This window comes from Schistocerca americana, chromosome X, assembly GCF_021461395.2.
Source record: "Schistocerca americana isolate TAMUIC-IGC-003095 chromosome X, iqSchAmer2.1, whole genome shotgun sequence".
Lineage (NCBI taxonomy): Eukaryota > Metazoa > Arthropoda > Insecta > Orthoptera > Acrididae > Schistocerca > Schistocerca americana.
In genome coordinates, this window is record NC_060130.1 from 257,522,333 (window position 1) to 257,541,085 (window position 18,753).

The 18,753-nt window shown below is 44.6% G+C and overlaps 1 protein-coding gene across 1 annotated transcript in view; it reads right to left on the minus strand.

The window, feature by feature from the left end:
- Positions 1 to 357: 357 nt before the first annotated feature.
- Positions 358 to 18,753, minus strand: part of LOC124555948 (motor neuron and pancreas homeobox protein 1-like) — a 271,030-nt gene continuing 252,634 nt past the window's right edge. Inside the window, exons 3-4 of the mRNA XM_047129997.1 lie at positions 2,847 to 2,941; positions 358 to 481 (exon numbers count right to left, since the gene is read on the minus strand). Of these exons, the coding sequence (XP_046985953.1) occupies positions 358 to 481; positions 2,847 to 2,941 (219 nt within the window). The remainder of the gene's footprint in view (positions 482 to 2,846; positions 2,942 to 18,753) is intronic.

Consider the following 18,753-nt stretch of genomic DNA (forward strand, 5'->3'; position numbering starts at 1 on the left):
AAATCATTCACGGTGCGACGCGCTTTCCTTAATCACCACTGTACTTTTTTTACTGTTTCGTCACCTCGTGTTTTTCATAACGTTCGCGGGAGGTGAAGTTCAATAATATCATGGTCGGGTAGTACTGTGAGTAAGCGGAACAGATTTGTTTCTAAACAAGACACACAGCGCACATCGTCGTCAGTCGCGCTGTTGTGAAGATGTTTTCAGTGCATCACAAGTGAAGGTAAGAGCTCATATGAAGCGAAATTACTCTGTAACGAGCCACTGGAGACCACGGGTCTGTTATACGGAAGTACTCAAATACCCTTGATAAACCTCTAAAATTTTGTCGATGAAGTTCGTGTTTACTCTGTATCAACCTTCACGTGGGCTGTATTGAACAACAGTTATCACATATTGGTCTAATATGTAGTTAGGCGCAAGTGTCAAATAAAAACAAAATGCTGTCTTGTCAACGTAGACATATCCAGGGTCGTGGCTGCAGCAGAGTTAAAAGTTCTGTAATTTAAGCAGAAACCAGCCACAAATTTGGTTTAAAAGAGTTTATTTAACTCAAACCGTTAGTAGTTTCGGATTTATTACAAATCCATCTTCAGATGGCTCTTATCGCTTTCCCTTCTTTCCTGCTGGAGCATCGTTTTGCATTCATTACTGGTGTCGTATAGCGGTGAATGTTTCAGTACGTCGAATTCATCCCGTATTTGTGTTATTAATTATAAAATTAACATACTTTTGCAAATGCTCTATTTAGGTGCTGTTTCATTCACTGCAAACTGCTTTAACATACATCATTTTATGTTTTATGTCAGCACACACACTGAATATTTACAAATCGCGGCCTGACTCTACACGAATGACAAAAACAATAGTTTAAATGATTTGTTCTTATTCTGATTTCTGTGAAACTATTGTTTTTGTTACTCATGTGAAGCTAGGCCACGTTTTATAAACGTTGAGCGTGTGTGCTGTCATAAAACATAGAGTATTTTGTGTTATAGGGGTTTGCTGTGAATAAAACAACACTTACATAGTACATGTACAAAAATGTGTTAACTTTATAATGAATAACACGGATACGGGACGAATTCGCCGTACTGAAACATTCACCGCTGCACGACACTAGTAATGAATTCAAAACCGAGACCCAGCGGGAAAGAAAGAAATAAAATCTGTAAGAACTTAAATATCTTCAACATTTCGCGGCCCTGTCAGCAACTGTATAAGTATTAATTTTAATTTTAATAATCAACAGCCTCAGTTGCACCGTTTACCTAGAATTTACCTAGGTTTCAGTCGCGATAACCCAACCTTTTTCAGAATAACAGTAACTACCGTTTGTCCATTGTGGACATCGCCAAACTAAAACTACAAATCCATAAATTATCGCCGGCCGGAGTGGCCGAGCGGTTCTAGGCGCTTCTGTGTGGAACCGCGTGATCGCTACGGTCGCAGGTTCGAATCCTGCCTCGGGCATGGATGTGTGTGATGTCCTTAGGTTGGTTAGGTTTAAGTAGTTCTAAGTTCTAGGGGACTGATGACCTCAGAAGTTAAGTCCCATAGTTCTCAGAGCCATCTGAACCATAAGCCATAAATTATCGTCATTATTTGAAACTGCCTCGGGTCCACTTCGCGACCGCGATGCGGCAGCCACGAGTGCTGTACTGGAACTCAAGTACAGCACTCGTGGCTGCCGCATCGAGGTAGCGAAGTGGGACCGAGGCAGTTTCAGATAAGTTTTTACAGTCTGATGATAATTTATGGATTTGTAGTTTTAGCTTGACGATGTCCACTATCGACAAACGGTAGTTACTGTTATTCTGAAGCAGGTTGGGTTATCCCTACTGGAACCTAGGTAAATTCTAGGTAAACGGTGCAACTGAGGCTGTTGATTATTAAAATTAAAATTAAATCTGTAAGAGTCATCTGAAGATGGATTTTTAATCGATCCGAAACGATAATGGTTTGAGTTAAATAAACGTCTTAAATTCATACTTGTGGCTGAATGTTGCTTAAGTTATAAATCTTTAAACGGAAGTAATCGACAGATTACAAAAAATGTTGAAATGTGTGTGTAATCTTATGGGACTTAAGTGCTAAGGTCATCAGTCCCTAAGCTTACACACTACTTAACCTAAATTATCCTAAGGAGAAACACACACACCCATGCCCGAGGGAGGACTCGAACCTCCGCCGGGACGGATTACAGTTAGACCTTATTTGCCTTCGCAGGTATTCCTGCAGTTTCTACTCACTGTTCAGAATCACCCTGTGTATGAAATATTTAACAAAGCTCGGCGTTGTTCGTACTGCTGACATTATTTACAGTTTATTAGAGTCGTGAGTCCAGAGGTGCGGGTGAGAGCAGGAAGTAGAGAACGACACTTTTATGTTATAGAGTGCTTTATTGAAGATCAAGTAACACGACTTTCAGGTATTCTACAGACTCTTAAAATGGCTATATAATATAAATACGATATAAATAAATACCAAAAATGCTAATTATAGATGACGAACCGGTAACTGAGCAGTTGAGGCAAATATCTACGAACCATTAGAGTTAATAGCCCTAAGCTGTTGGTCAGCGTAAGGAGGGAGATCACACGGAGATACGAGCGGCCGTGTGCGCGGAGCCCCGTCCGCTGGGGCCCGCCGGTCAGACCACGTACGGCCGGTACAGCGGCTCCGCGCCCTCCTGCAGCGCCAGCCGGCGCTGGTGGCGCTGCAGCAGCGCGTCCGCCGTCGCGCCGCCCGCCCCCGCCCCCGCCCCCGCCCCCGCGGCCGCCCCCGCCGCGCCGCCGCCGCCCCCACCACCTCCGCCGCCGCCGCCACTCTCGGGCTCCGCCTTCCGCTTCTCGCACTCTTCCTTCAGCTTCGCCTCCTGCTGCGCCTTCTTGCTGCGCTTCCACTTCATGCGCCGGTTTTGGAACCAGATCTTCACCTGCGAACAGACAGAGTTTCTCAAATTACCGCCTTCTCATTGTTTTAATTCCGTTAACACGTAAAACATCGACAGCCCTGCACCAGTCCCGCTTAGGCAGTGATAATAGCGCCACTGCCGTTAGAGTTTTACTCACCATTCGCTTTTTATTTGCGTTCACCAAACGTTTCCGTGTGGATCATGCAATTCTTTTGCGTGAGTTGGAATATAATGGGATTAGCTCAACAATGGTTAAGTTCATAACTGGTAAGTAGAAAGCAGAAGGTTGTCCTCCTGTATCAACAGAAACGGAAAAGTCTCGAATCTGACAGGGGTCGTGAGAACTGGGGACCGCCACAGGGTTCTGTTCTGTGCATTTTGCTTCTATTGACATACAGGGTGTTCCAAAGTGATCTTTAGCACTTGCCCGCGAAAGGCAAACGTCACGAGTTCGTGCCTCGGTCCGGCACACAGTTTTAATCTGCCAGGAAGTTGCGTATCAGCGCAGGGTGAAAATCTCATTCTGGAAACATCCCCCAGGCTGTGGCTAAGCCATGTCCCCGCAATATCCTTTCTTTCAGAAGTGCTAGTTCTGCAAGGTTCGCAGGAGAGCTTCTGTAAAGTTTGGAAGGTAGGAGACGAGATACTGGCAGAAGTAAGTGTGTGAGGACGGGGCGTGAGTCGTGCTTGGGTAGCTGAGATGATAGAGCACTTGCCCGCGAAAGGCAAAGGTTCCGAGTTCGAGCCTCGATTCGGCACACAGTTTTAATCTGACAGGAAGTTTCATATCATCGCACACTCCGCTGCAGGGTGAAAATCTCATTCTGGAAACATCCCCCAGGCTGTGGCTAAGCCATGTCTCCGCAATATCCTTTCTTTCAGGAGTGCTAGTTCTGCAAGGTTCGCAGGAGAGCTTCTGTAAAGTTTGGAAGGTAGGAGACGAGATACTGGCAGAAGTAAAGCTGTGAGGACGGGGCGTGAGTCGTGCTTGGGTAGCTCAGATGACAGAGCACTTGCCCGCGAAAGGCAAGGGTCCCGAGTTCGAGCCTCGATTCGGCACACAGTTTTAATCTGACAGGAAGTTTCATATCAGCGCACACTCCGCTGCAGAGTGAAAATCTCATTCTGGAAACATCCCCCAGGCTGTGGCTAAGCCATGTCTCCGCAATATCCTTTCTTTCAGGAGTGCTAGTTCTGCAAGGTTCGCAGGAGCGCTTCTGTAAAGTTTGGAAGGTAGGAGACGAGGTACTGGCAGAAGTAACGGTGTGAGGACGGAGCGTGAGTCGCGCTTGGGTAGCTCAGATGGCAGAGCACTTGCCCGCGGAAGGGAAAGGTCCCGAGTTCGAGTCTCGGTCCGGCACACAGTTTTAATCTGCCAGGAAGTTTCATGATCTTTATAACTTCGATCAAATACACACTGATGAGCCAAAACATTATGGCCACTGGCCATCGCGACATTGGATGCTGCCTGGTTGGACACGGTAAGAAACGTATGTAAGCGGAGCAAACACGGACGAGAGATCACCCTATGGGCTACAAGTCGGAAAATCCACTGAGGTAAGCGACTTTGACCAAAGGGCAGATTATTATTACGCAAAACCTGTGAACACGTAACTCGAAAACGGTGAAGCTGGTCGGATCTTCACGTGTTACTGTCGCGAGCTTCTCCGGAAGGACATACAAGGACAGTGAAACTAATACTAGGCACCAAACGGTTGAATGTCCACGACTCTGCACAGAACGTGAAGACGTTTCGGAGCACACCATTCATCGTACACTGTTGAACACGAACAGCAGACCAGTCTTTCGTGTTCACATGTTGACCCAACGACATCGTCAATTACGATTGCAATTGGCACGGGACTATCGAGATTTGATCGTCGATCAATGTAAACGTGTCGGCTCTTCGGGTGAATCACATTTTTGCTAGACTATGTCTACGGTCGTCTCCGCAAACGCCGTCATCTAGGCGAACAGCGGCTCGAAACGTGCAGCGCGACACGAACGCAGGCTGATGGGAGCAGTCCTATGCTATGGGAGACATTCTCCTGCGCTTGTATGGAACCTGTGGTACTAATCGAAGACACGCTTACATCTGCGAACCACATGCACCCCTTCATGCTTAATATCTTCCCCGACGGCGATGTCATCTTTCAGCTGTATAACTGTCCGTGTATCGGAGGCAGAACCTTGCTAGCCGTGTGGTTAAAGGCGCTGCAGTCTGGAACCGCAAGACCGCTACGGTCGCAGGTTCGAATCCTGTCCCGGGCATGGATGTTTGCGATGTCCTTAGGTTAGTTAGGTTTAACTAGTTCTAAGTTCTAGGGGACTAATGACCTCAGCAGTTGAGTCCCATAGTGCTCAGAGCCATTTGAACCAGAACCTTGCTACAGTGGCTTGAAGAGCATTATAGTGAACTTATGTTGATGTTTCGGCCAACAGATTCGCCTGATGTAAATCCTATGTGTAGTGTCACCGCCAGACACCACACTTGCTGGGTGGTAGCCTTTAAATCGGCCGCGGTCCGTTAGTATACGTCGGACCCGCGTGTCGCCACTATCAGTGATTGCAGACCGAGCGCCGCCACACGGCAGGTCTAGAGAGACTTCCTAGCACTCGCCCCAGTTGTTCAACCGACTTTGCTAGCGATGGTTCACTGACAAAATACGCTCTCATTTGCCGAGACGATAGTTAGCATAGCCTTCAGCTACGTCATTTGCTACGACCTAGCAAGGCGCCATTACCAGTTATTATTGATGCTGTAAAACATGTACCGTCAAGAGCGATGTTCACCATTTATGGATCAAAGTTAAGTATTCCACAGCTACGTCCTTTTTTGCTGGTCTAATTTCCTTGACCTGTTCCAGACCTCACGCCAGCCTGCGTGAGCTAAAACGCGTGCCTTTCGGCTTCCTCTCATAACGGGTTGGCTCTCTTCCCAATCCACAACACTATGGAAACCATCTGAGTCGCTATCGAACGCCATCACCATGTACGCAGATCAGAGGCCAGTTATTTTCGCCAGCCGTTGTGGTCGAGCGGTTCTAGGCGCTTCAGTCTGGAACCGCGCGACCGCTACGGTCGCAGGCTCGAATCCTGCCTCGCTCATGGATGTGTGTGTGGTTCGTTAAGTTTAAGTTGTTCTAAGGCTGGGGGACTAATGACCTCAGATGTTGAGTACCATAGTGCTCAGAGCCAGTTATTTTCGCGAATTACGTGGTCTGTGCGTAGACATCTAAGGTCACATACCTCCACAAATCTACTAACAAACTGTCGGATCCCTGGTACGCGGAATAAGTGATGTATTTCATTCCACAAACGGGGAAACAAGGTATTAAGCAGGTGGTCATAATGTTTTGGCTCATCGCTATATTTTATGAGTTTTCGTCCAAAGATCGCGGAGCCACACCAGAGTCGGATATGTGCATCAATAACACAGACATTAACGATGTATCGCTGCAACCCACAACGACGAATGCGAAAGGTTGAAGAAGACACGTCCTCTCGCTCAGAGCAGCGTTGTCCTCGCACGGAGGTCAATATAGAGCCGAGCATGGAATCGCTCTGCCTCAGTTCGTGACCTCAACTGAAGCAGTCAGCATCGGGTAGGAATAAAGAGTTATTCAATGCTCAGATGGAAATGTACTTTTGTAAATGTTGAACATTGTGCTTCTAGATAACAATCCGTTACTTAGTGCAGCAAGTGATGCTTTAATAGGCAATGACAATTGTAAATTACGAGGGCTATCCACAAAGTACATTACGTTTTGGAATTAAAAATAAATAAAGTATTGAAGAATTTTTTTATTATATACAGATGAAAGCCACACTTAAATACTACTTTTCTACATAGTTACCATTTAAATTAAGGCACTTATCGTAGTGATGGACGAGCTTGGAAATTCCATCGTCGTAAAATTCGGCCGCCTGCGCCTCCAACCACGTAATGACTGTCTTTTGGGACAGAAAAGGTGTGATTTTCGTGGATTTCCTGGAAAGAGGCACTACAATAAACTCTCAAAGGTATTGCCAAACTCTGCACAACCTCAGAAGAGCAAGACAAAACAAGCGCAGGGGAAAGTTGGGCTCAGAGATCTTGCTGATTCACGACAACGCCCGGGCCCACACGGCAAATGCCACTCGTGAAGTTCTCGAATCTTTTAAGTGGGAGTTGTTTCCTCATCCGCCGTACAGTCCCGACCTGGCACCGAGCGACTTCCACTTGTTCCCAGCAATGAAGAAGTGGTTGGCTATGCAGCGTTTTGATGACGACGCACAGCTTCAAGAAGAGGTAACCACGTGGTTGAAGGCGCAGGCGGCCGAATTTTACGACGAAGGAATTTTCAAGCTCGTCCATCGCTACGATAAGTGCCTTAATTTAAATGGCAACTATGTAGAAAAGTAATATTTAAGTGTGGCCTTCATCTGTATATAACAAAAAAATTTCCAATACTTTATTTATTTTTAATTCCAAAACGTAATGTACTTTGTGGATAGCCCTCGTATTAAGCACTCCTATGGCAAAGCAGTGTACCAAGTCAAGTTGATCTTTCTGTCATTCGTATAATAAAGAGAACTAATGTTTCATATGTTGTAGTTCAGATGAGCCATCTCCCAAAACGGTCGAAGAAATCACGGTTGTTGCTCTATGATTGTAGCTTCTGGTCATAACATTTTAGAAATGGGGATACGTAGAAAGGTGTGACTTTCGGCATAATGTTCACACATACTTCAAATTTGCTTATCTTAGCTTTTGACAACAGTGCCTCCCATTTCCCCCCCTCCCTCCCCCCCTCCCGAAATGGCACAGTGTATTGAATCATTGATAGAGACCATAATCAGATTAGATTTTTTTGGTTTACGGATTTATGAAGGATGCAGTCTACCAGACCGTTGTGTGGGACCTCCAGGAAGTGCTAGCTCGAATAGGAGCAGCAATTGCAAAAGTTAACGCGGTCATGCTAGATGGGAGGAACTGGAATATCGCTTAGGCATCCTAAGTGCCACAGCTGGCGTACATACTGAACGCTGTTAAACGGCTACTAAAGATTTAGCTGTGTGTGAACATTATGTCGCAAACCGTGCCTTTCTATCAATCCCCATTTCTGAAGTATGCGTGATCAAAATTCTAAAAAGTAAAGTTGTAAAGATAATTTTGGAACACACTATACAATACTGATATTCCAGTAATCATGACAGATGAATCAATAATTTTTCTCTTTACAGATGACTCAAGTGTTACTGTGAACGACGTGGAACGTAATACAAACGATGTAGCATCTGCAGCACGTGGCTTTCAGAGAAAAGATTATCGCTTAACTGCAACTAAACGCAAAGCATAAAGTTTATGACAAAGAACTCTATTAAAAGAGAAATTTTACCGTTACAAACTGGTCAAACAGTCAGTGATTCAACCATTTTAAATTCTTAAGACTGTGGGTGGATGGAAGGCTTTTTCGACAGTAACACGTTCAATGCCTTGTGCAGAAACGGAATGCTGATATCTTCAGTATAAATAAAAATGATCTTCACTGCCCCTGATACTGAAACGCAAACGCTCGTTTGCTTTGCTTATTTTCATTCTATTATCTCGTACAGTGCTATATTTTGCGGAACTCATTGAATTCACCTATAATATTCTTAGCCTATAAAAGAGATGTCACACTGTTCTGTGGAGTCGGTTGACGAACTTCGTGTGAGTCGTTAGTCAGGTGCCTCGGAATGCTGGCTCAGCTGTCTCTGCACATACATCTCACCAAAGGATTTCTTGTTGACAATACTGACACTTTCACAAGAAGCTGAAACATTCATTTAGTAAACACTAAAGGGGAAATCGCCATGCACTTGAACAACAGTGTCTCAAGCGGCACACAGAAAGGTATGCACTCGTCAGCAGGTTTCATTTTCAATAGACTTCCGGTAGAACTGGGGAAAGAAACCTGAGCGATAAACCCGAAGTATTCTAATTAAAGTCCAAATGTTTTCTTGTGGATTATTCCTATTCCGTTCGTGAGTTCTTCGCAGGTTGAGAACTTTTCTCTGTAATGTGTCATTTATTTGTTTATCATATTTTCTGTGTTTTATCAAATCTGTAGTTCTTTGGTTGATAAATCTGTTAATCACCATTCTGTAAACTATGTACTGACTTATAAGCATGTAGGCGTACACGGCCAGTGTAATTTTGAAAAAAAAAATATTTTTTGAACTAACCCCCTTGAAGGGAACCGCAGTGAGTCGGTCGAACCGTTGGCAATTTAGTTCCTTTTGTGTTTATAATGACACAGCCTCTCACTCAAAATTATTTTATTCAAATAGATATCTACTTCTTCCATGAATGAGCAGCTATGGCAGGTATGGTCCCACAGGATCTGATCATCATCATCATTTATTGCATTAACGTGCCTTTGAGGCCTACAGCAGAGGAGCAATAGGAAAAAAGTATTACATCTACAGCTACATCTACATCTACATGATAACTCTGCTACTCACAATAAAGTGCCTGGCAGAGGATTCAATGAACCACCTTCAGTTCCACTCTCGGACGGCGCGCGGGAAAAACGAGCATTTAAATTTTTCTGTGCGAGCCCTGATTTCTCTTATATTATCGTGATGATCATTTCTCCCTCTGTAGGTGGGTGCCAACAGAATGTTTTCGCAATCGAAGGAGAAAATTGGTGACTGAAATTTCATGAGAAGTTCCCGTCGCAACGAAAAATGGCTTTTTTTGATGATTGCCACTCCATTTCACGTATCATGTCTGTGGCACTATCTCCCCTATTTCACGATAATACAAAACGAGCCGCCCTTCTTTGTACTTTTTCGACGTCATCCGTGAGTCCCACCTGATGCGGATCCCACACCGCACAGCAATACTCCAGGGTGGTGTAATTAGTCCCTTTAGTAGACCTGTTGCACCTTCTAAGTGTTCTGCCAATGAATCGCAGTTTTTAGTTTGCTCTACCTACAACATTATCTATGTGATCGTTCGTATTTAGGTAATTTGTAATTGTAATCTCTAAGTATTTAGTTGAATTTACAGCCTTCAGATTTGTGTGACTTATCGCGTAATCGAAATTTAGTGGATTTCTTTTAGTACTCATGTGAATAACTTCACACTTTTCTTTATTCAGGGTCAATTGCCACTTTTAGCACCATACATATATCTTATCTAAACCATTTTGCAATTCGTTTTGGTCATCTGATGACTTTACAAGACGGTAAATGACAGCATAATCTGCAAACAATCTAAGACGGCTACTGAGATTGTCTGCTATATCGTTAATACAGATCAGGAACAATAGAGGGCCTATAACACTTCCTTGGGGAACGCCGGATATTACCTCTGTTTTACTCAATGACTTTCGGTCTATTACTACGAACTGTGACCTTTCTGACAGGAAATCACGAATCCAGTCGCACAACTGAGGCGATATTCCATAGGCACGCAGTTTGGTTAGAAGACGCTTGTGGGAAACCGTGTCGAAAGCCTTTTTGAAGTCTAAAAATATGGAATCAATTTGACGTCCCTGTCGATTGCACCCATTACTTCATGAGTATAAAGAGCTAGTTGTGTTTCACAAGAACGATATTTTCTGAATCCGTGTTGACTATGTATCAATAAATCGTTTTCTTGGAGGTACTTCATAATGTTCGAATACAGTATATGTTCCAAAACCCCACTGCAAATCGACGAGGATATGGGCCTATAATTTAACGGATTACTCCTGCGTCCCTTTTTCGGTATTGGTGTGACTTGAGCAATTTTCCAGTCTTTAGGTACGGATCTTTCTGTGAGCGAGCGGTTGTATGTAATTAATAAATATGGAGCTATTGTATCAGCATATTCTGAGAGGAACCTGACTGGTATACAATCTGGACTAGAGGGCTTGCCTTTATTAAGTGATTTAAGCTGTTTTTGCGACACCGAGGATATCTACTACTATGTTTCTCATCTTGGCAGTTGTTCTTGATTGGAATTCAGGAGCCGGCCGCGGTGGTCTAGCGGTTCTAGGCGCGCAGTCCGGAACCGCGCGACTGCTACGGTCGCAGGTTCGAATCCTGCCTCGGGCATGGATGTGTGTGATGTCCTTAGGTTAGTTAGGTTTAAGTAGTTCTAAGTTCTAGGGGACTGATGACCACAGATGTTAAATCCCATAGTGCTCAGAGCCATTTGAACCATTTGGAATTCAGGAATATTTACTTCTTAGGTGAAGGAGTTTTGGAAAACCATGTTTAATAACTCTGCTTTAGTGGCACTGTCATCAGTGACTTCACCGTTGTTATTGCGCAGTGAAGGTATTCATTGCGTCTTGCCACTGGTGTGCTTTATGTATAACCAGAATCTCTTTGGGTTTTCTGCCACATTTCGAGACAGAATTTCGTTGTGGAAATTATTAAAACCATCTCGCATTGAAGTACGCGCCATATTTCGAACTTCTGTAAAACTTTGCTAGTCTTGGGGATTTTGTGTTCTTTTAAATTTGGCATGCTTTTTTCGCTGCTTCTGCAACAGCGATCTGACCCGTTTTGTGTACCATGGGGTATCAGTACCATCACTTATTAATTTATGTGGTATATATCTCTCAATTGCTGTCGATACTATCTCTTTGAAAACATTCCACAACTTTTCTACACTTACATGATCAGATCGGAAGGAGTGAAGACTGTCTCTTAAAAAGGCGTTGAGATCATTTTTATCAGCTGCTTTAAATAGATATACTTTGCGTTTCTTTTTGATGTTTGTAAGTGTTACATTATTCAAACTAGCAGCAACTGCCTTGTGGTCGCTAATCCCTGTATTCGTCACAATACTCACTATTTGTCCAGGATTATTTGTTGCTAAATGTTCAAGTATGCTTTCGCAACCATTTACTCTTCGAGTGGGCTCATGAACTAATTGTTCAAAATAATTTTCTGAGAAAGCATTCAGTACAATTTCGGATGACGTTTTATGCCTACCGCCGGCTTTAAAAGTATAATTTTTCCAGCATATCGAGGGTAGATTGAAGTCACCACCCACTATAACTGCATGAGTGGGGTACCTATTTGAAATGAGACTCAAGTTTTCTTTGAACTGTTCAGCAACTATATCTTCTGAGTCGGGGAGTCGGTAAAACGATCCAATTAATAGTTTAGTCCGATTGTCAAGTATAACCTGTACCCATACTATTTCGCAGGAACTATCTACTTCAATTTCATTACAAGGCAAACTACTTCTGACAGCAATAAATACCCATACAAATACAAAAACAACAATAAAAAGAATGTCTGTCATCTACAAGAGAGGAGGTATTTGCTGCAGATCTTTTCCGGTCTCTAGCATCATCCTCCAAGGCCGTCGGTTCCACTTCTTGAAGGATCGTCGTCACTCGATCCTTCCATCGCGTTGTTGGGCGTCCTCTCGGGCGTTTTCTCGTGGGTTGAGAGTGGAGGACTCTCTCAGGAAGAGATCCGTCCGCTCGTAAGATGTGGTCAAAACCATTGTAGTCACCTCTGTCCCAATATTCGTCCAATGTGTGGCTTTCCAAACCTCTGGTACAGGTCATCTTTCTTTCTTCTTTCCCATTTACCTTCCATCTTATTGTAGACGGGTCCATAGATCTTTGGAAGCACCTTTCTTTCAAACGCACAGGACCTGATAAATAAGTAAATAAATGAACCATCATCATCAGGTGGGTTTCGTTCTGTTTTACATCTCGGACTGCGTTTGCGACATCCCCCACACGATGTACCCAGTGACGGGACGGGAAGGGAAGGTGTCGTCTCGCACTAGGTTCAAATACAAACATTAATTACATCACTGAAGGATGTTGTTACGCATTTCCACGTACGGGATGGAGAAAGACAAATTTTAAGACCTGTGCAGAGTAGTAGAAGACGAATCGAGTAAAGTATTCCAGATAAGCATAGCTCAGAAATACACAGTTGTTGAGCTAAGGCTACGATCCCGCAGAAGTCTGTGCATATAAATTAACTTGCCCCAGCTGATAACCGTTTCTCTAAAGAAGGCAGTTACTAATTAAATATGCTGAAGATAATGGTGTCAGTTTAACAGTCAAAGCTAGGGAAACTTTAAATTGCTATTCATGGCTGATTACACTACAGTGTTTACTCAATAGAGCATGAGTACTACACCGAAGAACCAAAGCAATTTGTACACCTCCCTAACATCGTGTAGCGCCACCGCCAACACGCAGAAGTGCCACAACACGACGTGACATGTTCTCGGCTAGCGTCTGAAGTAGTGCTGTCGGGAATTGACATCATGAATCCTGCAGTGCTGTACCAGCACGTTGAAAATAATCCCAGATATGCTCAATAATGTTCATGTATGGAGAGTTTGGTGGCCAGCCGAAGTGTTTAAACTCAGAAGAATGTTCGTGGAGCCACTCTGTAGCAATTCTGGACGTGTGCGGTGTCGCCTTGTCCGGCCGGCCGCGGTGGCCAAGCGGTTCTAGGCGCGTCAGTCCGGGACCGCGCGACTGCTACGGTCGCAGGTTCGAATCCTGCCTCGGGCATGGACGTGTGTGATGTCCTTAGGTTGGTTAGGTTTAAGTAGTTCTAAGTTATAGGGGACTGATGACCTTAGAAGTTAAGTCCCATAGTGCTCAGAGCCATTTGAACCATCGCCTTTTCCTGCTGTCCGTCGGAATGCACAGTTGACGTGAATGGATGCAGGTGATCAGACAGGATGCTTACGTACATGTCACCTGCCAGGGTCTTATCTAGATGTATCAGAGGCCCCATATCACTCAACTGCACACGCCCCACACCATTACACAGCCTCCAACAGAACAGTCTCCTGCTGACATGCAGGGTCCATGGATTCATGAGGTTGCCTCCATACCCGTACACGCCCATCCGCTCGATACAATTTGAAACGAGACTCGTGTTACCAGGCAACATGTTTCCAATCATCAACAGTCCAATGTCAGTGTTGACGGGCCCAGGTGAGGCGTAAAGCTTCGTGTAGTGCAGTCATCAAGGATACACTAGTGGGCCTTCGAAAGCCCAAATCGATGACGTTTCGTTGAATGGTTCGCACGCTGAAACTTGTTTGTAGACCAGCATTGAAACCTGCAGCAGTTTGGAGAAAGGTTCCTTTTACGTCACGCTGGACGTTGGTCCCGTTCTTACAGAATCTTTTTTCGGCCGCAGAGATGTCGGAGATTTGATGTTTTTTTTCCTGGATTCCTGATATTCACAGTACACTCGTGAAATGGTCGTACTGGAAAATCCCCACTTCATCGCTACCTCGGAGATGCTGTGCCCCATGGCTCGTGCGCCGACTATAACACCACATTCAAACTCTCTTAAATCTTGATACCCTGCCATTGTAGCAGCAGTAACCGATCCGACAACCGTGCCAGACACTTGTTGTCTTAGATAGGCGTTGCCGATCGCAGCGCCGTATTCTTTCTATTTACATATCTCTGTATTTGAATATGCATGCCTGTACCAGTTTCTTCGACGCTTCAGTGTAAATCACATACAGTAAAAGTACTGCAATGTTATTTATCTGTTGAGATAATAAGTTATTCTGCAGGAACAGCACTGGAGTAAGACTTTCGGCAGGTAGTATTATACGAAGGTTGGAACTTAAATAGTGACAACTATTTATTCACAGCCGATACAAAAGAGGTTTGCACCTGTTACTGCCTTTCAAAGTGGTCACCAGCGTTGTGTACAACCCGTTGCCAGCGATATGGAATGCGTAGTTTACCGCTAGCAGAGCCTGTTCTGTTGATGGTGCGAATGGAGCCTGTCGAATCTCTGGAACAGTTCTGAAGCGAATGTCACGAAGTGGTTCCTTCATCTTCGGAATCAAATCAAAGTTACAAGGAGTCCGGGGAGTATGGTGGATGGTACAGTACTTCCCACTCCCACTGACCGAACAGAGCAGCCACAGCTTGCGCTGTATGCGCCCACGCATTGTCTTGCAAAATAATGGGTGGGCTGCACAGAAAGTGCCGTCTAACCAGATCACTGAAAGAGATTGATATGAGGGTGAAGATATACGATTTTTAGACGAAATCTTTCATAGAGAACAACATCTCAATCAATTTCTTCCAGGAACAGCATTCAGGAGGTCGGTGGTTCAAATACCCACCAGGACATGAAGATTTAGGCTTCCCGTATTTTCCCTAAATCATGTAAGTCAAATATCGGTATGCCCTCTTTTAAAAGGGCAAGGAGGGTGATTTCCTTCCCCATCTTCCCCAGTATGAGTTTGGCTCCTTCTCTGATCACCTCTACAGAGAAGAGAGTCTTTTTACAAAACCAAACACAAAGCACGTCGAATGGGCAGGTTTTTGGAAGAGATTAATTCTCAAAAGATCTTTCCTCATTTTATCACATTGGGATTTCTAGTGGTTTAAGCTTGGGTGAGTCCCGATCCCGCTATTTTCAAGAAGCTTCTAATGGGTTAACAGAACAAGATGCACTGGTGATAATATTTTAGGAAATATTACGAGAAAATACGAGAATATGTGAGTGGCAGACGGATTTGCAGTAGAGTCACGTATTGAACCGTTAAAGAACCATCAGTGGCGGTAGGCGTATAGTGATACAGTCCTTCCAGACTTGATTAAAATATTGTCCTCTTTCACGAGAAAATACACACTGTAACTAGTTTACTTTGCATAATTTCGTTCCTTTATGTCACTTGGTTACGGGGCAACGCTGTTCAGGCATAAAAAATGTTTTTACCCTAAAGGCAGATTCACTGATAACGTCTTCATTGAGCGTCTCTTAGATTGGGTTGTTTTGGGGAAGGAGACCAGACAGCGAGGTCATCGGCCTCATCGGATTAGGGAAAGACGGGGAAGGAAGTCGGCCGTGCCCTTTGAAAGGAACCATCCCGGCATTTGCCTGGAGCGATTTAGGGAATTAACGGAAAACCTAAATCAGGATGGCCGGACGCGGGATTGAACCGTCGTCCTCCCGAATGCGAGTCCAGTGTTTAACCACTGCGCCACCTCGCTCGGTACGTCTCTTAGCTATACACACAAAGGCGAGCTGTACGAATGGTATATGGTGCTATGGTCAGTTATTAGGGTTGCACGTTTAAAACTTAATGGATCGTTAAGTCGTAATTTTAATTTAGTGTGTTCGAAACGTTCTCCAAATTCTAGGCACACTATGTACACAACTGGCCATTAAAATTGCTACACCAAGAAGAAATGCAGATGATAAACGGGTATTCATTGGACAAATATATTATACTAGAACTGACATGTGATTACATTTTCACGCAATTTGGGTGCATAGATCCTGAGAAATCAGTACCGAGAACAACCACCTAGGGCCGTAATAACGGCCTTGATACACCTGCGCATTGAGTCAAACAGAGCTTGGATAGCGTGTACAGGTACAGCTACCCATGCAGCTTCAACACGATACCACAGTTCATCAAGACTAGTGACTGGCGTATTGTGACGAGCCAGTTGCTCGGCCACCATTGACCAGACGTTTGCAATTGGTGAGAGATCTGGAGAATGTGCTGGCCAGGGCAGCAGTCGAACATTTTCCGTATCCAGAACGGCCCGTACAGGACCTGCAATATGCGCTCGTGCATTATCCTGCTGAAATGTAGGGTTCCGCAGGGATCGAACGACGGATAGAGCCACGGGTCGTAACACGTATGAAATGTAACGCCCACTGTTCAAAGTGCCGTCAATGCGAACAAGAGGTTCGTCGTTGAGTACACCATCGCAGGCGCTCCTGTCGGTGATGCAACGTCAAGGGTAACCGCAGCCATGGTCTCAGAGCTGATAGTCCATGCTGCAGCAAACGTCGTCGAACTGTTCGTGCAGATGGTTGTTGTCTTGCAAACGCCCCCATCTGTTGACTCAGGGATCGAGACGTGGCTGCACGATCCGTTACAGCCATGCGGATAACATGCCTGTCATCTCGACTGCTAGTGATACGAGGACGTTGAGATCCAGCAAGGCGTTCCGTATTACCCTCCTGAACCCACCGATTCCATACTCTGCTAACAGTCATTGGATCTCGACCAACGCGAGCAGCAATGTCGCGATAGGCTACAATCCGACCTTTATCAAAGTCGGAAATGTGATGGTATGTATTTCTCTTCCTTACACGAGACATCACAACAACGTTTCACCAGGCAACGCCGATCAACTGCTGTTTGTGTATGAGTAATCGGTTGGAAATTTTCCTCATGTCAGCACGTTGTAGGTGTCGCCATCGGCGCTAACCTTGTGTGAATGCTCTGAAAAGCTAATCATTTGCATATCAGAGCATCTTCTTCCTGTCGGTTAAATTTCGAGTCTGTAGCACGTCATTTTCGTGGCGTAGCAATTTTAATGCCCAGTAGTGTAATTTAGTGTGTTCGAAACGTTCTCCAAATTCTAGGCACACTATGTATGTTAGACGTCACTTTAACTTTTTTTTATACATAATTAATTGCCCTTTGGCATTACCCATTTAGCCAAGTTTCTTTAATTAAGCACCATAATGTAGGTAAGTTTCATTAGTTGTGAAAATTTGTCTAGTGTTATACTTTGATGTACATGAATAATTAGGATGAAAGGAATAGAAAGAAAACGGGATGGGGTAGAGACAATGACTTCTAGCCGTCCAAGCCACTACGGCAATGCAACATCTACATCTACATCATACTCTGGATGCCACCTAATGGTGTGTGGCGGAGGGTACTTTCGGTACCACTATCTTTTGACAATGTTGACTGGAATACTCTCTTTCAAATTCTGAAGGAGGCAGGGGTAAAATACAGGGAGCGAAAGGCTATTCACAATTTGTACAGAAACCAGATGGCAGTTATAAGAGTCGAGGGACATGACAGGGAAGCAGTGGTTGGGAAGGGAGTGAGACAGGGTTGTAGCCTATCCCCGATGCTATTCAATCTGTATACTGAGCAAGCAGTAAAGGAAACAAAAGAAAAGTATTTGAATTTGAACATGTGTGGGCTGACGAGAATCCGCACGCAATTGTGCAATCACGTCATCAACACAGATTTTCTGTGAACGTTTGGGCAGGCATTGTTGGTGATGTCTTGATTGGGCCCATGTTCTTCCACCTACGCTCAATGGAGCACGTTATCATGATTTCATACGGGATACTCTACCTGTGCTGCTAGAACATGTGCCTTTACAAGTACGACAGAACATGTGGTTCATGCACGATGGAGCTCCTGCACATTTCAGTCGAAGTGTTCGTACGCTTCTCAACAACAGATTCGGTGACCGACGGATTGGTAGAGGCGGACCAATTCCATGGCCTCCACGCTCTCCTGACCGCAACCCTCTTGACTTTCATTTATGGGGGCATTTGAAAGCTCTTGTCTACTCAACCCCGGTACCAAATGTAGAGACTCTTCGTGCTCGTATTGTGGACGGCTGTGATACAATACGCCATTCTCCAGGGCTGCATCAGCGCATCAGGGATTCCATGCGACGGAGGGTGGATGCACGTATCCTCGCTAACGGAGGACATTTTGAACATTTCCTGTAACAAAGTGTTTGAAGTCACGCTGGTACGTTGTGTTGCTGTGTGTTTCGATTCCATAATTAATGTGATTTGAAGAGAAGTAATGAAATGAGCTCTAACATGGAAAGTAAGCGTTTCCGGACGCATGTCCACATAACATATTTTCTTTCTTTGTGTGTGAGGAATGTTTCTTGAAAGTTTGGCAGTACGTTTTTGTAACACCCTGTATATATTGTGAACAGCAACGGTCCTATCACACTTCCCTGTGGTACTCTAGATATTACCTCTACATCTGCCGATTTTGTCCCGCAACGGCGAGAGTTGGAAATTTGTGCCGGACTGGGACTCGAATCCGAATGCTC